Here is a 21,717-nt window from a genome sequence, read left to right as displayed (position 1 = left end):
GGCTATATAAGGCTATAGGTTTGATAAAGTGTTGTATCGACGCGGGTAAATATTAAAAATCATTGCGTAAATCACTGTTTATATATTATTATTATATTTATTATAATATTTGTGAATATCAACTTATATGCAAATTGAAATTTTATTCAAAAATAATAAAAAACAAATATCTCATTATTATGTTGATAAACGTTCATTAATTTTATTTTATTGAACCGATAAAACTTATTGGACCAAAATCGGGCCTATAAATTAATGAATCAATAGTGATCAACGGTCGATAACTTAATGATTCAATAAGGTATTAAGGTATTATAGCTTTGTACAACGTATTTTAATTTTTATCAATTCAATAACTCAATTTATTGTACCAATATCTATTTATTGAACCAATTTAGTTTTGAAAATTACCCCGAATAATTAATAAAATCTTAATTCGTGGTAACACTGGTAACCATTAGTATTTAAATTTACAACCGTGGTCTAGGCTTATCTAGTTTTGAATATTATCGTTTTGTATTTCTTTAGTGTTGTTAATTTATAAAATAACAATCATAATTCTACGATATAGAGTAATAGCTACATGATATGTCATTATGTTATGTGATTATATTACAAAAATAAGTCCTCGAATATCGCGTCTCAAATTACACACTCTAATAAATTGAAGCTTATATTTCAAATATTTTCTATAATACAGTAGTGAGATTTACGACAAAAATAACTGAGTGCGTTTCATTCACAGAGAACACTGCATTTAAATAGTGACTACAAGTGGTAAATTAAGTAAACCATCATATTATAAATTACTATACAGTTCGATACCGCCTTAATTGGAAAGATTTCTATAATATTATATTGAATTATTAATTAAATATATGTATTAGAATATTAAATTTATGTAAATGATAAATATTATGTTAACCACTTCAAAACAAAAAGGGGAGTAAAATTTAATTCGTAATTATTCAAAATCCAATTTTATTACTACCCGTATGGGCAGTTTGGTATTATTATAATATTTTTTTTATTATTATTATTTAATATATTTAATATGTTTTATTATTTAGAGTGTATCTTTTTGGAGATTTAGATTATTATTCATTATAATTGTGCTTCATAAAATTGAATACAAGATTGTCGTGAATTAATTTACATTTAATCATTTTAGTACAAGTGTCACACATTACTAATAACTAGTTTATCTAACTGTTTATGTATGTGGGGGAAAATCGATCAATAATTTTTACTCATAAAAGGCTATATGAATTATAAGTACAACATGTATAGAAAAAAAAAACAAAATCGTCAACGTGAAAAATATTGATAATACAAGTTTGATTAAAAAAAAAGAACAAAATAAAAAAAACAAATCAGAGTAGGACTAAAAAATTTGCATATAAAGCTTAAAACTGTGATCGATAATTTCGTTATATAAAATTTAATTAAAAACTCAGAGAGCTCGTTCAACTGTAAAGTAGATTTCGAATGTAGGTACCTCGTAATAAATAAATCATTCTGGAAAGTAAGAACAATTTTAACAATTTTGAGCTGATTCTGTGTCAGATTCTATCGCTAAGAAAATTTTAAAATATATTTTTATTAATATGAGTTATTAATTTTTTTATTAGTTATACGAAAGATGGAACTAATTTTTGCCAAAAATATCCCAAATATTACATATTATTATTATTCTTATATGTCATTATCGATAATGAAGTAACATACAATAATTCTAATAGGTTCATGAAATAAATAGATTAAAATTAGTTTAAATATCTTGAATATTTCATTTTTTTATAAAAAACAAAAACTATAACTATTTTATGAGTTACAGAAATCTTATTAAAATCGTTAAAGAAATAATCATTTAAATAGCCATATTTGTCAAAACTTTGATCTTAAAGATATTGAGTATAAATAAATATTATTTGATATTTCAAATTGTTAACACATTACTAAAATACTAACACAGTAGGTACTGAAATTGAGAATATTTAAAATAATAGATCTTTTTAGTTTATTAGTTAGTAATGTATGATTTTATTCTTTTTATTTGACAAAAATATAATTTTATCTTTAAGGTTAAGATTTGTTTTTGCGAGCAAAATGTAAATAAAAAATGGCCATAACGCATACACCGATTGTCATATTATGATAAGACATCTTATAAAATGTAGAGTTGATTATAATACGGCGTTTTGTTTATGCAATATTGTATAATATAACACACTATTAATGAAATAAACCTAACCTAACTTGTAAATATAATATATTAATATCGTATTCTCATAATTCTAATAATAAGAAATACAATTCATGGGTTCTAACACTTTACATGTTTCATGCACATTGGTATTTCATTGAGCCTCATATCACTTTGAATAATACAGAATATAATGTTAACGTATAGTAAAGCAATAAACGCAATTATTTGAATTACTATCGATAAAATAAGATAAAATGCTATTATTCAGTTACTTTTCTTGGTGAAAAACTCGAGGTATATATTGTATATATTATCGATACCAAGTTATTATTATTACAGTACTCGAAAAAATTAATCTAATTTATTTTTTTAAGGGATAAAAATGTCGTGTGCATATTGTATTATATATTATAGTTTGTTGTATAATAAAATAATGTATGAATAGATTGTGGTAACAATCTGTTCATACCAGAATAATGTCAATTTTGTAAATATATGTACGTTTAGGTCATTGTGTAAAGTTTTGTTTGTGACATATCAAGAATAAATAACAATTAATCTTAATCATACTGATTTAGACAAAGAGCAAATTGGACATTTTCAGTAGGTACGATAATATTGTATAAAACTGTTGATTAAATTAGAAATCGTTTTTTTCGTTATTACTTGTCTTACGATTGATTTTTACTTTAATTCTGTCAAAACTACTTCTATGCGATTTTGTATCCATTATATTTTACGCTCTATTTAAACTAAATCATTACCACATCCCAAAAATAATCGTTATTATTAATATAAGGTACAGATATACAGCTCGTAGGCCTATAATATATCTTAGTTGTCAAATACCTATAATTACTTTATTTCATTTGTATTTTTAACAATATTATATTAGCTATACCAAATTATAAAATATTTGATAATTTTTACTTTAATAATTGAATCTCAATTAAAAAAATTAAAAATGTCTTGAATATTGAACAAAAAGATATTTATAAATAGCCAATTGTGTTATACTCTAAATTTAAATATAAATAATAATATTAATAACAATAATGTTCAAGTCAGAAAAATTTATTTTTATGAAAATCCGTTGTTATTTTTACAAAACATTCCACTTTTATATTTATATATTATACAACAATATACCACGTAATTTATAGGTATATGTTTTATGCAGCCATGTTGTATCTACGTTCTAAATTATTAAACTAAAGATGAAAGAATAAAATATATTAAATGACATATTGAAGTTAATTTTTTTTAAACATTTATTGAATACGATTTTAATGCATGCATAGTTGATTTCTAATTTTTTTACTCTATATAGTACCTATAATTTGTATATTTTAATAATATTGGATTAAATTAAATTTTAATACCAATATCAAAGGACGTAGTGTTCCATACACAACATGTTTCGTCTACCACTATGACATTAATTTGCTCATATGATACACTCATGACCTACAATACAGCATATTATTATGTTTTAAAATTATGTTATAGTAGTATGTACTATACTTGGTACCTCTTAATTGGAAGTTATAGCTCCACGTGACCACGTGCCATGTATGTATTGTCATGTTATTTACTGAAGCGTTTAATACTATGTACATTGCCATCATGATATATATTGTTAATCAAAAAATATATGTTTAATAATGAATATGATATAAATTATAAATTATAGTAATATAATTTAATATGTTACAAAATAGCTGAAATAAAAAATGATTTTGTTTTTTTTTTACAACTTGAACTTTAATGGATTATGTTTTTTAGACTAAATCAAGCTCATGCATGTTTATTATATACAATGGTTTAAATATCAGATGAAGTTTAAAGTATTTGGATCGTCTTTATCTTCAGATCAGTATTATATATTATGAGTAGAGCGATAGATGTAGATATTGGTATCCAATGAGGTATTTATGGTTTTTGATATACGTTACATCTAATTTCAGAATTTCAATTTATAATAACAACAGACGTTTCTGAAAAAAACTATTATTTAATTAACAATTTAAGAGTATTAAAATTATAAAATTTACAATAATTTTAAAAACAATCTAGAAAATTTAATAAAAAATGACCGAAAAACGTAAATATTTACACAACGACGTTTCGACAAAATTAATATATTATTTTTTTAAATTTATTGTTTTGTTTAAATTCAACCTTAGATTTTAGAGTATTAGACTATTTAATATATTAAGCTTTTTATGACAAAAATCTATTCATATTAATATACTCTATACTCATATAGTTCTATAGGGTTAAGAGTTAGGTTAAACATAAAATTACCAAAAGAGTTTTCAATAAGTTATTTTTAATAATAATATCTTTAACGATCAAGAAGAAATAATATAAAATAATTGGGAATATATAATGTAAACAATTAATAAATAAGAAAACATAATTTGAACAACTTTTAAAATAGGTTATACGTTTTATTAAAGTTCAATATACGTCGTTTAGCGTTAGGGTCTAATGTTTTAAAAATGTCTATTACTTCTTCATAAATTTAAAATGTGTATTTTGTTTTGTTTTAATATTATTTAATATTTACTATTTTCAAATAGCATAGGTACCAATATACTAATATTGAATATTTGAACATATTATTATTTAAATATTATCATAAATTAGTAGGTATTATTGTATGATATAAGATCTTGTGAAAGCGGAAAATCCAGGCAGAGGAGGAAACTGCCTCCTCCGTGCTCAGGATTATGTCTGTACTATGTAATTTTGACAAAAATCTATTTAACCTACCAAATTGAGAAAATTATAATAATAATATGAATGTAACTCAGTATAAACTATCCATAGAAATAGATGTTAATCTAATAATTATATTATTTTTATATACAATGATTTTAAATTGAATACAAATCAAATCTATACGTTACACTATTACAGTGACTTATTATTCATAAGTGAAATGAAATGATGAATCATAACTATGCGTTTACAAAATTCGTATAGATTATATATTTATTCACGTTTAAACTTAAAAATCTGTTCCAATAACTTACTATTTGCAATGGAAGGTCGGTGAAAGGGTAATGTTATTTTAAACACTATTTACCATACATTTAGTAAAATAAATACCTAAATTAATCACATATTATAATAAATCATGCATGCAGTACCTATATTATTATTAAAAAATATATATATTTAGGTTATTACCTTACAAATATGAATTATAAGTCACATTTCCACACTTAAGATATACAAAACTATTTATAACTGGTAAACTGAAACACAAATATTAATGGCTAATTCAATAAAACACGTGTATCGTGTAACACTTGTACGCATTAATTAATTTATCTATTTTTTATTTACCTAAATTATAGTTGTTTACACTTGGAAAAAGAATTCACAGACAGCCTATTATCCTACCTCGCGTGCACGATGTAAATAGCCTACTCAAAGATGAGGTACACTCAAAACGGACAAAACGTTCTATATAACGGAGAAAGTTCCCGGTTTTTTTGAATCATTTATGATTCCTACACTAGTTAATTTATGTTTTTTATTTTTATTAATTTTTAATTACATTTATAAGAAAAATTACTGGTTTCGTAGTATAATCTAAAGCCACGATATTGATTATGGGCTATTGAAAAAAGGCAAAACTGTTGCTTTCACCCTATCACTCGATTTGTAAAGGATCGCGTGAGAAGTCGGCTGTACAAATTAATGTATGTCGTCGTTGTCACTATTCCTATAATATAGCCCTTTGTTGTTATTATCGTGGGTGTGGCATGACCATCGTACTAACGAGTATGACTACTTTTTTATTTCTACTGTGATTGTAGTCGACGCTAGACTTATCCCTATAATGTCTAGATCTATCTGCTAACAAAGTTTTATGGAATTCAAAGAAGAAGAAAAAAGGACATGCCATAAAACGTAAGTATACTTGCAAATTTAGTTATGCTGTTGCACAATGTTATGATAATATAAGGATACATATTCAAATGGAGTATTATGATCAGAATAATTGGGGATAAAGTTTTTAAATAGATGTACGGGCTTTGCGTTAAACTTTATAATTGTATATTTGTTTTTGTTATTGTTAAAATCAGTTAGTATGGTGTTACGATGGTAATATATCACTGAGGATTAATATTAACGGGAAGAGAAGACGTTCTGTATTGGACCCATATTATTAATAATAGTAACTGAACATATTGTATATTGGTTGGTATTGCTATCATATTTGAACAATAATTTTAACGTAATAATATGTCATACCCTATATTATAAGTCCCATAAAATGAAGAAGCAACATAAAATAAATTATAACTGAAATATTTGAAAAATTCACATTATATATTTTTAAGTTTAGTTTTTCTTAATAGCTATTTATTTTACATGTCTATGTTTTTTTTAAATATTTACATTTTGTTATATTATGATAATATTATATGTAATAAATATTTTATGGTTGATTTTAAATAAAATAAAATAAATAACATTAGGTACCTATGTAAAAATATTGTTGACAGTTACTATTATTGCTTATTATCATTAAACATTATTTCATCACATTAATGTATTAAACTTATTGTAATAAGTTTAATTTCAATTAAAAATATTAATTTTCACAGTTCCGACATTACATTTTTGACCAACAGTAATTTTGAACTATTAAAATCAAAAATAATATAAACTTGAAATTACTTTAATATAGCATTTTAATTTTCGTACACGGAATTTATTTTTTTATGTATCGTAGACCGTAGTTAATCTTTTGGCAGCACGATTGTTAGTAAGTTATCAGAATACGATTTACCACGGAAATTATATGACATAATAATAGACATGAAATATAAAAAAAGACGTTTACTATATTTCTAATTAATTCATTATATTCATATAATTTTTACACATTCTAAAATTTTCAAAATTTCTTCATAGCCTCTATTCAAGCATTTTATTTTTGTATCTAATGTTAATAAATCAGAAACTATAATACTTTTTCGAATTTATATATCGTTTTATATTCAAAATTTTTGAGAAAATCTTGCCCTTAACAATTTACAGTAAAACGAAAAAGGTCCTCATTTTAAAAATAAAGTAGTTTGTATCGCCACAGGACTTTACCCGTAGTGGTAAGGCATTGGGAATACAAACAGGACGACCCAACAACATAATATATTTTGAGAACATTGACCGACGTTTACGACGGATTTCTTTTCGTTCAGTCGACAATCGGATATTATATTGATAGCCATATATATATCCAGACGGGCACGTCCTTTGTTCGGCGTTAATTTTTTCATTCGACCAGCAGTGTTTACACATAATATTTTACGCACATATAATACAACATGTACATATTTTGAAAATCCGTAATGCTATACCGACACAGCATTCACATCCGCGGTGTTGTTCGAACGTCACGGAGTCGATTGTCGTTTTTATATCCGCACACGTGCAAAATGATAAATTACAATACCGTGTCCTTACTATGGCTCACGGAATTCCATCAGGACGAGCCGCTGATTGTGTTGGCGAAATCTAAAAACGACACAAATTCCAGGTGGCGGTGGTTGCGTAATAATAATAATTTTACTGTTGCGCCATGTAACGTTTAATTAACCCTGCCGGGAGGCGTAGTGAGGGATGATGGACGGTAAGGGTTCTCCAGGTCGAGGGTGACAAGGTTCGTCGGGATGGTGTCACGGGGAGGTGGTGTTTAATCTGCTTAATGGTGGCACAACAACCGTCAATTATTATATTGTGTCGGCGAGACGTTGCACGCGATTTCGCCCAAAACGAACTCGCGCGGCATCCCCTAGCCGAACGACGTTTCACGCACGTCGTTTTATATATTATTACATAACTTATAAGCATTATACATTTAATAATAATTATTATTATTATTATAATATGTATATTCAATATTGTACAAGTTATAAACATATACATGCATACACACTTACACATACTATGTGACAGTAAATATTATAATACCATGTCATCATTTAAACATTTTGAAATTTAGTTCGCTTTGAAGTAATATGAACTATGCATGACTACATATATATTATGACTGTAATGATTGAAAATTACAGGGGATAACGTCACCGGGTCCACGTGATTCGTCGACAACAGAATTGTTTTTTGACGACGACATGAGTATTAGCAGAGGACATTCGGTAGAAAAGGTTCGGTTTTCAGCCAGCCGGGCGCATTCGGACGGTACGTAGCATTAGTACTCACATATATAACGATTTATACAAATGTTACGGGCAATGTAAATTATTGGGCAACCATACATTTGGAAATTTTACCCGTTCGGTGTACTGTGACCAATATAAATTCTGAAGTAGGACGTAAACTGTATAATTAAAAATATAAATAAATGAACAAAACCCTTTAATCAAATTTTTATCTTTGTCTGCAATTTGTATTAAATATTTAAAAGTACTTAATATTTTAATTATAATGCTATGATTAAATAAAACAATTAAATAATCAAATAAATATTAAATATGAACATAGTAAAACATTTTCACCAGTATATCTGTAGTAAGACAATGCGATTATTATTACTAACACAATAATAAAGACTCAGAATCTATAACTAGGTTATTGGTTGTTTATAATTTATATTGTACAGCTAATGAGGTAAATAAATATTATTAATAATAATACATCAAAACATAATATTATTTCATGTAACGTGCAATAATTAGGTAGAGTGTAATTAATATTTTTTTCATTGAAAAATGTAATATCCAGAATTTTAAAACATGTACTTAATTTAAAATTACACAATGGACGAACTTATTTGGGTGTTGTAGTTACTTGAACGATAATGACGCATATAAATTATAGTATACATTGCCTGCTCAATATTAGGATAACAAAAACAGTACACACCACTCTAACGTACATTGCCCGTAATTGATGTAAACTTCAGTTAATATCGTCTTAATATTTTAAGCACCATGTTCAACTTGATAAATATTATTGATATAGACTTTGTAGTATTATTAATTAATCAGCTATTTAAGACGTATTGTTAAAATTGTATTGAAATGTAATATTGTAGACATACACTTTGTATTAATAATAATATATATTTTCATTAATTGGCTTTTCTTTAGAAAACGATGAGGATTATTCAGCTAGTGTAAATGCGATACTCCATAAGCGGCTTAGTGTTAGGAAAGGCAAACACCTAAAGCAACGAAGATCGTCTTCTCCCGTGTCTTCAATGTTACCCGATGACGCTAGTTTAATATCGGATCGAAGAAGATCGTCAGCTTTTACAACCAGCTCTGGAGAGTGAGTTGCATAGCGTTAATATAAACTACAAAAATATAACGAATGATTATAAGATTATAAATTATAATTCATTAAATAAAATTGGTAAGATAAATCTATAAATTCATAAATTGAATTATTAAATGAATTGTCCTAGGTATTCTCATAATAATTAAATGTTAGGACTGACTCAATTAATAAAACTGAATGACTTTGTTTCTAGTAATATAAAAGTTTCTTCCGGGGTTCCTCAAGGGAGCCATTTGTTTCCACTTATATTTTTATTTTTAAATATTCATTAACAATAATGACTCGACAAAGCGTTTTAAATCGTGTAAATATGAAACTTTCTTGAAAATTTTTGCTCCTATTTATAGAGAAAACGATACTATTTCTCTATAACAGCAGCTAAATAGATTCTCTGAGTGGAGTGTTTAAGAAGGTCTATCTAATAACGTCTCTAAAATGTGTTTTCATTTCATTAATTTAGGAGTTGATAAAGGAGATCAATTTGTTCGAATTATAACATAGGTGGCACTTTATTCAAATCAGTAACTACTACTCGTAATCATCGTGTCTATAGATATTTGATTTGATGATCATATTGAAGTACCAAACCTATAACAGATGATTATGCGTAACGAGTTTATTAAACAAAGTTACAAAAAATGTAATAAACCAATTTGATTAAACGTGTTCTATAGTTCCTTATTTAGATTTATTTTAAAATTTGACACAATATTTGAAATCCCAAAAAACAAGGTTTAATTACTAAATTATAAAAAACTAAAAGAATGTTTCTTGAATAAGTCTTGTATTTGTTAAACCACATCTCTTTAGTAATAACTATTATTCGAATAGTCTGATTTATCGCTGTTTTATGATTGGGTAATAAAATTAAGGATTTTAAGTTTTTATTTATCAATTATATTTAATTTTAAAACGATTAATGTACGAATTATCTACCTCTTTATATAGCTTTACTATTTAATTTGTTACTATATGTATGTCGTATGCGTATTAATTGTATACCCTTAATCTTACTTTTTAGAGTGTAATTTTTTTTAAATAAAAACAAAATTTTATAATTTAAATAATTTTCATAAGTTTTAATTAATTTATAAATCAAATTTAATGCATTTGAAATACAATGTTTATTATTATTTGGCTGTTATAATATTGAAAAATAAGAGTAGAAGTAAAAACAATCTAAAATAAAATTAACGATTAATACTGATAATTAAAATATAATATATTAATTACCTAACCTGTATTATCTGAGAGCAGATCGTTATTTAACAAAATATTTAATTTCTTCAGTTAGATAAAACTGTTTAAACAATTTAATGTTTGTATCTTCTATGACATAAAAAATTAAGATATATCTATTGACGTGTAAAAAATACGATAACAACTTTTGTTTGAATTTTGTGTTAGATATAGTCAACAGAAAATTAATATGAGGTTTGATAGTTTAGCGTTTTATATATTGTTGATATTGTAAAGAAATCAGAGAAGAAAATTTTTACAGTACTTGGAACGTTTTACTTATTTTTCATTTTCACGAGACGAAAATATAAAATCTGTTAAAATATTTACCTCAGTTATATGTTTCAATCAAAATTCTTGAAAAACAGAGTTAGCACTCTCTGTATGGGTTTGAAAAAGAGTCATCGTGTCCTTTTTGGCCAACTATCAAAATATATTTTCTGCAGTATTTCTTTATTAATCATAATTAGACAGTCAAAATACGGATTAAATGATATGTTTTAAATTTAAAATTATGTATACTATTACTCAATATAATTAGTTTAATAAGTTAATTTAAAAATATAGTGTCTCAAATTATTTTAAGTGTTTTAAGCATTTATTAAAAGTCAAAAATAATTATTAAATGATTAATCAACTAATTATTTCTGATTTACAAAATATATAGCACCTAAGTGCATTTTACGATGACAAATATTTTTATCTAGAATCTTGACATATATATTTTAATTATTTTTATAAATGTATAGAAATGTTTGTACATAGCAGTAGTTAAAACCATAAAAATGCGTATTGTGGGAATATTAATAACAAGGAATAAATTACTTTTGAAAAATTACCTAGACAGTTTTGCTCTAACGGATAACATAATTATTTTATGACATATTTAATAAATCTTTGCTATTGTAAGAATTAATATATTTAATTTATATATTTTTGAGAAGAAAACATGGAAAATAACTTACGATCTTATTTATGATAATACACAGTTTTGTGGAGAAGAAAATTTTATTGGGAACTACGGGAACAGTTTGGATTGGCACCAATTATATAGCTTTATAACTTTATAAGTGGTTAGCGAATAAAATCTATTTATGTTTTGTTTACATAATTTTGTATCTCATTAATTATATTGGATAGAGAACTGCGTTTATTATTTATACAAATTTTATAATTTCTACTTTAGCACCTAGTTATATTGTCACTAGAAATTTTAGTCAAATAAATAAAAGCCCACTAAACCTCAGTAGATTATAAAATAATAAAGTAAACTGTTATTAATATTTTGAAAAAAAAACATTATTTATGTATTTGATATTCTTTCTAATTTCATATAAAACGTCTTTTTACAAGTACAGTTTGCATAGTTACCTTCAATGTTACCTTTCAGATTTAATTGTCGTTACGTTTTGGTTTATCAGGCTTCGGGGAATACTTTATCCCCTCTCGTATTTTAACTTTACATACGTTCTAATGTCTATTAATATTTCAAAGAGAAAAATCTTCTTAGTTTTTTTTTAAAAGTATATCCTATAAATTATTTTAGTGTTGTCTATTATTCTATTTAAATATAATGTATAAAATTAATAATAATAATAAAAAAAAAAATATGTATATACAAAATATGTTAAATTTAAGTTATGATATTTTCGACACACACATATATATATATAAGTATATTAAAGATTCAAACTATTCGTGTATCTTAAATATGATATATTTATTCACAGTGCAGTATAATATATATATATATATAATGCTATGTATATTATTCTATTTCTAAATATAATACGGACTGTACAATAATTATATAACTATTAAATAACCATCTTATTTTTACAGTACGGCGATCAACATCGAAGAGGCTGGTATCTCTCAAGAGCAGATATTTGAAAACATCCGTTTACACAAAGAGGTATTAGGCAGTGTCCGCCAACAACCGTGGTCCATACGGAGGAAGATGAAATTAGTTCAGCAAGCCAAAGAGTATGTAAAGAAACACGAGGGTCAGCTACAAGAACGTTTGGCAATGAGTAAAAGCACGAGAGATATCATGGCGCGGTTTCATATAGTCTTAGTCAAAGTAATACGATAAGATAACGAGATTATTTTTAATGCTTCGGTGTTAATATAATACGATAATGGTTCGCTGTGAAATATAGCAATGGCAACACAGTAAACGGGAGATGGCCAATTTTATAAGTCAAATAATTCCGTGGGAACTAACGATCAAAGAAATTGAATCTCAATTCGGCACGGTAGTCGCTTCGTACTTCACGTTCCTCCGCTGGTTGTTCTGGGTGAACTTTGTTATATCCGTGTTGTTGGCAGCCTTCGTCGTCATGCCCGAAGTACTCGTAACAGTTTTAAATAATATAATATTATGAACATTTAAGCCCGAAAATTCGTACCCGAAATTAAAAAGTATAAAAAGTATACCAGTTAATAAAAAACCATTATGGTATTACAGATTTTGACGACCAATAAGGCGGACACCGGAGAGCGCAAGACACTGTTGCCCGAGGAGCAGGCCACTTCTATGGAATTAATGACTTTGTTGAATTTTGAGGGAGTCCTACAGCATTCACCCATGTTTTACGGCTACTATTCAAATCGACAAAGTTCGGACACCGGATACCGGCTACCCACGGCCTACTTTATCACGGGGCTCGTTGTTTACATCTATAGTTTCGTTGCTACGCTCAGAAAGTATATATTTATATATAAATGTACTACCCGGAAATCCGATCTACCATAATAGTTGTTTTAATGTGCACTTGTATGTTTGTTGTATCAATTGTTGTATAGAATGGCTGCAAACTCTCGTCTGAGCAAACTGTCCGAAAAAGACGATGAGTGCATTTTTACGTGGAAACTGTTCACCGGGTGGGATTACATGATCGGAAACGAAGAAACCGCTCACAATCGTATATCGTCCATTATACTTGGTTTTAAAGAAGCGTTGCTTGAAGAAGCTGAAAGAATGAAAGACAAACAAAAGTAATAAAATGTCCACTAGAAAATCGCTTTTCAACACATACGTAATCAAATAGTTATTGAAATAAATTAAAATTATGGTTTAAGGGAAGAGGGATTATATTTAATTTTTAAGGGGGATTTAAGTTTTCGCTCTCTTGATTAGTTGTACTTACGCTTTTCGATACCCAGTGCAATATAAAAATATTATTTTGTTGTGCTCACCTGTTTCGTAGTTGGAAAGTGGTGGCTTTGAGAATATTTGCAAATCTGAATATGGTATGGATGCTGGGAAGTTCGGTTTATGCCGTCATTCTTGTAGTAGCCAGGTCCACAGAACCAGAGGCTGAAGCCACAATGTGGAGAAAATACGAAATCACAGTTGTCATGACGCTCATTGGCACGTTCTTTCCGATTGCGTTTGAAGTGTTGGGCGTGTTGGAGAGTTACCATCCGAGGACAACTCTCCGTGTACAATTAGCTAGGTAAGTGTATCAAAACTGAATTCTTTTCATATACCTCTGCACATACGTAATTTACATTTCATAAAAACTATAGTTTTTGATAAAAGATAGAATATACTTGCTTGTATATTTGATAAGCATACCGCCATTAGCCTTTTTTCCGATGTATCCGGAAGTCATAAATTATTTTTTTTTTTTTAATTTAAATTAAACCTTAAATGTGTAGGTTTATTTATTATTATTTGAAGATTAAACTAATTTTATTTTTGCTGTAGGTTAATATATCTCATTATAAATTTTAAGCACAGTATTGATGTTACTGTAATAAAATGGTTTCTATACATTATTTTTAATTAAAAAACGTATTGACGTATTAGATTTTATTAATTACATCGATGAATTTATTAGTCACAAAATGTATGCAAAGCTTTGACTTTGTATATTTAAATTAATTGTTAATATTTGAGTTATTTAATAATTTATATTGATCTTTTGAAATGTTTAAGTTTTAGTTTATATTTTTATAATCTGGAAATAAATTAATTTTGTTAAAAGTGAAATAGAATATTATATACACAAAAGGTTTTGATTGTTTTTTTTTAATTTTCTAAATATTAAATTATTTATGATTAATAAAAAATAATAAAAATTATAGACTCTTAGGTCCACCGTAAAACAAGATTGGAGTATGTCGAAATGAAAAAAAAATTCTTTAAATGTGCTGGAATTTCTCTTCAAATAATATTCTATTAAATTATGTATTGTGGTTCCGTTTATACGTGACTTCTTGTGTTAACGAAAAAGTGGCGTGATTCAATATTGAAAAATCAATTGAAAGTAAGTTACTCCAAAGTACCCGAATATAATTCAATATTTTCGCAACGAAAGTACATAAAAAAAAAAAAAATCAAAAATATCTACTACAAGGTTAAGGAAATATTATATGCGTCATTGCTCATACAAATACGAGTATAGTATTTGTTACACGTTTTATACGGATGATTAGAGACTTATACATTTGTTTGAACTTGTTTATTGGTTATTTTTTTTTACCATAGTATAATATACTCATTCGATATTGTAGATTATATGATAATATATTTTTGAAGCACTCGACAAAAACATAAAAGTATCATATAAAATTTCAAATTTGAATGCGTTACTAATTATTACTATTTATAATTATTATGTATTAGTCATTTTTGTTTTCATAGTTTTTAAAAAAAATATACACTTAAAGTTTAAAAAATGTATTAAATTATAATCAACATAAGTTATGTTGACTAAAAATAAACAAAAAAAAAATCAATAAAATATGTAAAACTACTACGAGTACGCTCAGAATCAAATACAAATATTACAGTTCAGGAAATTGAAAAATAATAACTTAGATACTCAAACATAGTATTGTTTATGTATAGTTAACTATATAAATACATAATAATATTTTACATATACTGTAAATAAAAACCGTTGAAGTTGTCATACTATAATATGTTAGATTTTAATTGTACCTCAGTAACTCTTTATACAGTAGGTCGTTACTCGTTATTATAGTTTAAATGTGTACAATTTAAATTCAACGGTAACCATTGCGTACAAAAAATAATTCTGAGCGGAAACGGTGTGTTAATCTTTACTTTTAAGGATATTTTATAAAAATGTTTTTATTATTATACATTTATACTGTAAGTAATTTTTTTTTATTAATATTATAGTAGGTTGAACTAATTTTTTCTAAAAATACCGCATGTGGTATTATTATTGTTAATAACTTATAAGCCAATACTAATGTATTATGTGGTGTGAAATGTGAATAGCTTAAAATGAATCTAAACATTTTTAAAATTGTATTGTGTATAGTTAAGTTAAGCTTAACTGTATAAGTAATACGTTTAGTTGATATACAATATTGTAAATATATGAGATTTATAAGCGCTCGTAAAAAATTAATTTGACTTTAAGTAAAATTTGATCGTGGATTTAAATTTAAATTGCGTGGCTTACACCGTAAACGGTACCATATTATGTAATATAATAATTTCACGCATTTTTACATACTCATTAAAATATCATGTACAGTAGAACCTAGATTATCTGAACTAATTGAAACCGCACCTAGTTCGGATATTGGAAATAAGAAAAAAAAATTAACATTTAAATATTTTATATTATGTACATATATATTTATTATTATTATTATTATTAATATTTTATTAGAATTACATACATTACATAATTGGAAATATATTACAAATAATGTTTATTATATTTTTTTCACAAGATTATCGACTTTTATTTGACGATGAGCTGCAACGCGCTTTTTTGCAGCCAAGGCTTGCAAACGTTCGGATACGCTAATTGCAGTTCGGATAATAGAGGGTTCGTTTAACAGAGGTTCGGATAATCGAGGTTCTACTGTACTAGTTATTAGTCAAATTGTTTTAAATAAATAACAAAGAATAACTATCATTTAAGAATAGAATTAGTATTTAGTATATAGTAATTTATATACACTATATAACTTAAAAATAACACGTTATAGAGATGTATAGTACTTATTATAGTACGAGGCATATCCAGAAAGTAAGTGCACTGAGGCTCTCACAATCGCAGGGAATATATTTTTACTATGTTCGCTACACTTCTGTATAGCTTTACTCTTCTTTTTTATAACAAGACCATAACAAGTTCAGTACGTTGAAAACTGTGGTCACAAGAATTTTTCTCGTGAAAAATGTCGATCGAGTCTGCCGCCACTTCCTTTGTCCACTTCTCGACCGCCCCTTCACCTCCTCGTCAGTAAACAATTTTTTTCCACCCGTGTGCTTCTTCGGGGAAGTGAACAAATGGTAAACTGAAGGCGCCAGGTCGGAGAATACGGAGGGTGGTTCAAAACATCCCATCCAAATGAGCCCAAAAATTGTTTCACGACATTGGCTGTGTGGGGTCTGGAGTTGTGTAGCAGGCAGACTCCTCTTGTTAACAGACCCTTCCTTTTATTTTTAATAGTTCTCCTCAATTTTTTTAGGGTTTCACAATACCTTGCTGCTTTGATGGCCTCACTCTGAGGTAAATATTCAATCAATATGACGTCTTTGTGGTCCCAAAACACTGATGCCATGATTTTTTTGACTGAAATCGGTTTTGAACTTTTTGGTTGAGGGTGAACACTAGTGTTCGGACTGTCTCTTGGTTTCAGGCATATAGTGTGCAACCCAAGTTTCATCTCCAGTAACAATAGACTTGAGAAAATTATCACCCTCCAGTTTATAGCGTTCCATAGAGGTAATGAATGACGGCGCGGATTTTGCACTTGGCGGCAAACTCGATCGACATGTTTCACGAGAAAAATTCTTGTGACCACAGTTTTCAACGTACTGAACTTGTGATGGTCTTGTTATAAACGAGAGGAGTAAAGCTATACAGCAGTGTAGCGAACATAGTAAAAAAATATTTCCTGCGGTCGTGAGAGCCTTAGTACACTTACTTTCTGGATATGCCTCGTATATTATTGTTGTTAGTATAATAATAATAGTTATTGCAACTGCACTTAAATGTTCTTGTTTTGTATTCAGAATGAAAATAAAAACGTGAAAATTGTTTAAAATGCTGATTTTCGATTTCTCACGGCAGTGATCATATAATATATTTATTATTCGGCTTATATTTATATCTATAATTATTAACAATGTGTGTAGTTTTATTAGAAATACTTGATAAATCGATTTTGTGGAAACCATTTTTGTTTCAAAATATAATTTGAAATCGGATTACATTAATATTGGTTAAACATTATATTTGAATTTATTACACTGGTCATCATTGTACATGGATTATTGTGTTTTATGTCGGTATGAAGTTAATTTTGGTAAATACTAAACATATAATATACGTAATATATTGCGTATAAAATATAGATATTCTGGACATTATATAGTTTTTTTTGTTATGTATTTAATAAAATTACAAAATTTATAATATACACCTTAAAGGTAAAATTGTAATTTAAAAAAGTTTTTTTTTTTAGACGAATTCATTCATCAATGGTATTTAATTCACATTTCATCACCCAAATAAATTTAGAATAGATTACAATTAAAAGGAATTATTTTATAATATTATCATCAATTAAATTTAAAACACTATATATTTTATATAGTTGAAAAAAATTTAAATTAAAAGAACTATATTATTATACACCATGGTTATTTAAATAATTTTAAAATTATGTTTAACATTTTAAAAAGTTTTTAGTTGAGATTAAATGTAATACTGTTTTAAACATTAAAAGAAAATATTTAATCAGATAATTATATTTAATCAAATAAAGAGCGAAAGTTGAAAGATTTTTAAATATTTTTAGCACTAAAACAGATCATATATGCACGCACGATCTTGTAATTTCATGCGTAATAACAGTACCTATATAGTTTATTGTATAGAAACGTGTATAGGAATATGTACATTGTGTACAGTGTACACCTATTAGAAATGTAAATTTTGATAATTACACTGGAGCCATTTCAACGACTAACCTCGTTAAGGAGTGTTAAATGTTTTTTGCATCTTCTTGTTATTCACACTAATCATATGATATTTGTTAAAAATATTTTCATATGACGATTTATTTTCAAGTTGAAAGATGCCCTATTTTATTTTCTAAAAATATCATAGTTAATAAAATTTAAAAAATTAAAATGTAGAAATACTTTTCCTTTGTTTAAAATTTTCATTTGCAAATGAATTATCTCTGTAGTCAGTTGAATTTTCTAATGATCATTCAAATAATTTGATAGAATATGACAGATGAACTATTCAGTAAACTATAATACAAATATGAGATTATCTTAATACCTGAATTTAAATTACTATGTAGAAATTACAGTTCTTTATATTATTATTGGTATAATTAGTATGATTATTTTATTTTTTATTTAATCTTTGAAAATAAAATTGGTCCCATTAAAAATGTTCATGTGGGAGGAAGGCATGGGCTCACATTTTTAAATGTAAATTTAATAAATAGATAGTACATTAATGAAATAACAGTTATAATTAATTTTTCTTATACAACTTAAGAATTATCATTAAATATACATATTTTATAATTTATATATAATGTAACATTACGTATTTATAAGGTTTTAAGTAAAGTAATACAATAATTTCCAAAATCGTAATTCTATATAGTAGTTCACTAACGCTTTAAAACTGTATATAACTATATTTTGTCCTTGTAGTAACCAAAATTGATTAGATTTTTTTCTTTATTTTTAAATGTCTATGCATTTATGAATTTATTTGTGGTTAAATTAATGTTTAGAATCGTTCAATATTGATGACCAATCGTAGTTCTTTAATAATAGTGATAATTTAGTATGATCAACTTGTTTTAAGATTTTTGGCTTTTGGATTTGGTGGGTTGTTCCTAATCAATATTACGTTGCTTATATTAATAACTATTGAAAAATGGTATAGATACTTTTATATTTGTTATTGTATTGATTAACGAGTAAACGGTTATAGAAAAAAAAAAACAAACACATTTTAATTTAAATTGTGATACATATGGAGGTGGCATATAATTTATATATTGTGGTACCTATACTCACGGGCTATACTCAATAGGTAACCATTTTTACTTAATAAATATTAAACTAATAATTAATTAAACCATTCTTGTTTGTATAAGTATACGTTTTGCTGTTTGAGATGATATAGTTTTAATTATAATTTTATATTAAAGATGAATAATTTCGATTTATTATTATTATTTTTTTTTTAGTTGATTACATTTGCAAATTCATAATTTTAAGTTATCAGAAGTCGATTTAGTAATAGGCGGAAATCAGAGTGTTAGTATTGAGTATTGTACGTATATATTATTTTAAAGATTGTCGGCTGGCGGCTGTAAATGCCAGTCGCTTAGTCTTTTCATAGAAAGGCGCATTTTCGCAGAAATGCGTATTAACTTAATACAAACTAATGTTTTGTGAAATTGGAATTTATTTATGATTAATTTAAATGTAAATACTTACATTTGAAAACTTTTTTTTATTTTAACTAAAATTAAAAATTAATTTTTGCAACAACTTATTAACTTATATTAAATTGATGAAATTAAAAGTCATAACAAAGAAAAAAAGAAACAGTCTGTCATCCTAAATTACAAATGTCTAATTTTAACATTTCTATACCTATCAATCAATAATAAATTTGCAATAACAATCTGCCATCAGAAAATTTAAATTCGTTACCTAAGTGACTTAATTAAAGTACATAAATACTTAAATATAACATATAGACTGGAGGAACACTTTCAACTAAATTGTATTATTATTACACTGGAATCTAGAATACTGTATTAACAATATTATTTATTATTTATTTAATTTATTATTTTATGTTTGTTTAACCCAAAACGGTGTATCATAAGTTTTAATTCATAATAAAAATAAATATTTTTGGCACTTCTTAACTGACGATAGTGAATAGTATTATATATTATACAACGATATTAAAATTTTTGTTTCGTCTGAATAAATCACAAATTGATATTAATGTACATGTTTTGTTGCAATAATATGTTCTCGATTGATATACCTAATACTTATAACTTATAACTTAATTAAATTCTTTCATTATGCCAAACACAAATAATTGTAAGACTTGTATTAATATAAATTGTTAGTTTTGATTTTCTTGAAATAAAGTTTAATAAATCAATTGAATGAGATCCACACATAATGTGTGCATATAAATTGAACATTATAATATGTGTGCTGTATGTACTACTAGTTTGAAGTGGCAAATATTCGTTCGATTCAGAATGTATGTTCTTATAAACTGATGATTCGTTTATTGTATGTTTTAGGATTATGGCGCTGAACTTGTTAAATCTTTACACGCTGACGTTTGCGTTGTTTGTGAAAATCAACGACATGGTAAGTATATGTGTATTAATCCCTTTAATGTGTTAATTATTCGTAGTGACATGAATTTATACGTATTATATATATTATTGTATTATAGTATACAGTCACTATTGAATACCATTTGCATACGTCTAATTATGTGAATAGTATAGGGTTGATATATTCAAATTGTTATTATATTTTGTCTTTGTGAAATCGTCTATAGGCATAAAAAAATAATAAAATACTGGGCTCGCACTAGTAAAAAATTATGTTGTGTGCCATTTCGAAATAAATTTTTTGTGGGGTTGGAAATGTGTGCGTTCGTGGACGTGATCGCTGTATTACAGTGCATTCAAATATTTTTGGCGTATTCGACATACCAAACCCGTTGGTTATAGATTTCCGCATCACAAAATATATAGATTTTTGGCGTAAATATTTGTGGCGAAAAATTTGACATACATTTTTACTAGTGTTGACGTTTTTACCAAAGAAAATAAAATTTTTTATTTAGTGAACTTTCCTTTCAAAGAAATATTTGAACCTTTATTTAACGTATTTCCCATGAAATTTAATTACAACC

General features: G+C 26.3%; 1 protein-coding gene across 2 annotated transcripts in view; it reads left to right on the top strand.

The window, feature by feature from the left end:
* The window catches only part of LOC113561058 (transmembrane channel-like protein 3), a 58,224-nt gene that overhangs the window by 12,362 nt on the left and 24,145 nt on the right, over positions 1–21,717 (top strand). The window contains exons 1-9 of one of the 2 annotated variants that reach the window (XM_026967261.1): positions 6,044–6,136; positions 8,308–8,434; positions 9,346–9,526; positions 12,617–12,857; positions 12,937–13,125; positions 13,245–13,483; positions 13,583–13,774; positions 13,987–14,235; positions 21,092–21,161. In XM_026967261.1, coding sequence (XP_026823062.1) covers positions 8,368–8,434; positions 9,346–9,526; positions 12,617–12,857; positions 12,937–13,125; positions 13,245–13,483; positions 13,583–13,774; positions 13,987–14,235; positions 21,092–21,161 — 1,428 coding nt within the window. In that variant the 5' untranslated portion in view covers positions 6,044–6,136; positions 8,308–8,367. Of the gene's footprint in view, positions 1–6,043; positions 6,137–8,307; positions 8,435–9,345; positions 9,527–12,616; positions 12,858–12,936; positions 13,126–13,244; positions 13,484–13,582; positions 13,775–13,986; positions 14,236–21,091; positions 21,162–21,717 lie in introns of those variants that run through there. The other variant, XM_026967260.1, reaches the window with a different exon arrangement.

The sequence above is a fragment of the Rhopalosiphum maidis genome, chromosome 4 (genome assembly GCF_003676215.2).
Source record: "Rhopalosiphum maidis isolate BTI-1 chromosome 4, ASM367621v3, whole genome shotgun sequence".
Lineage (NCBI taxonomy): Eukaryota > Metazoa > Arthropoda > Insecta > Hemiptera > Aphididae > Rhopalosiphum > Rhopalosiphum maidis.
This window is presented reverse-complemented; position numbering and strand designations above follow the sequence as displayed.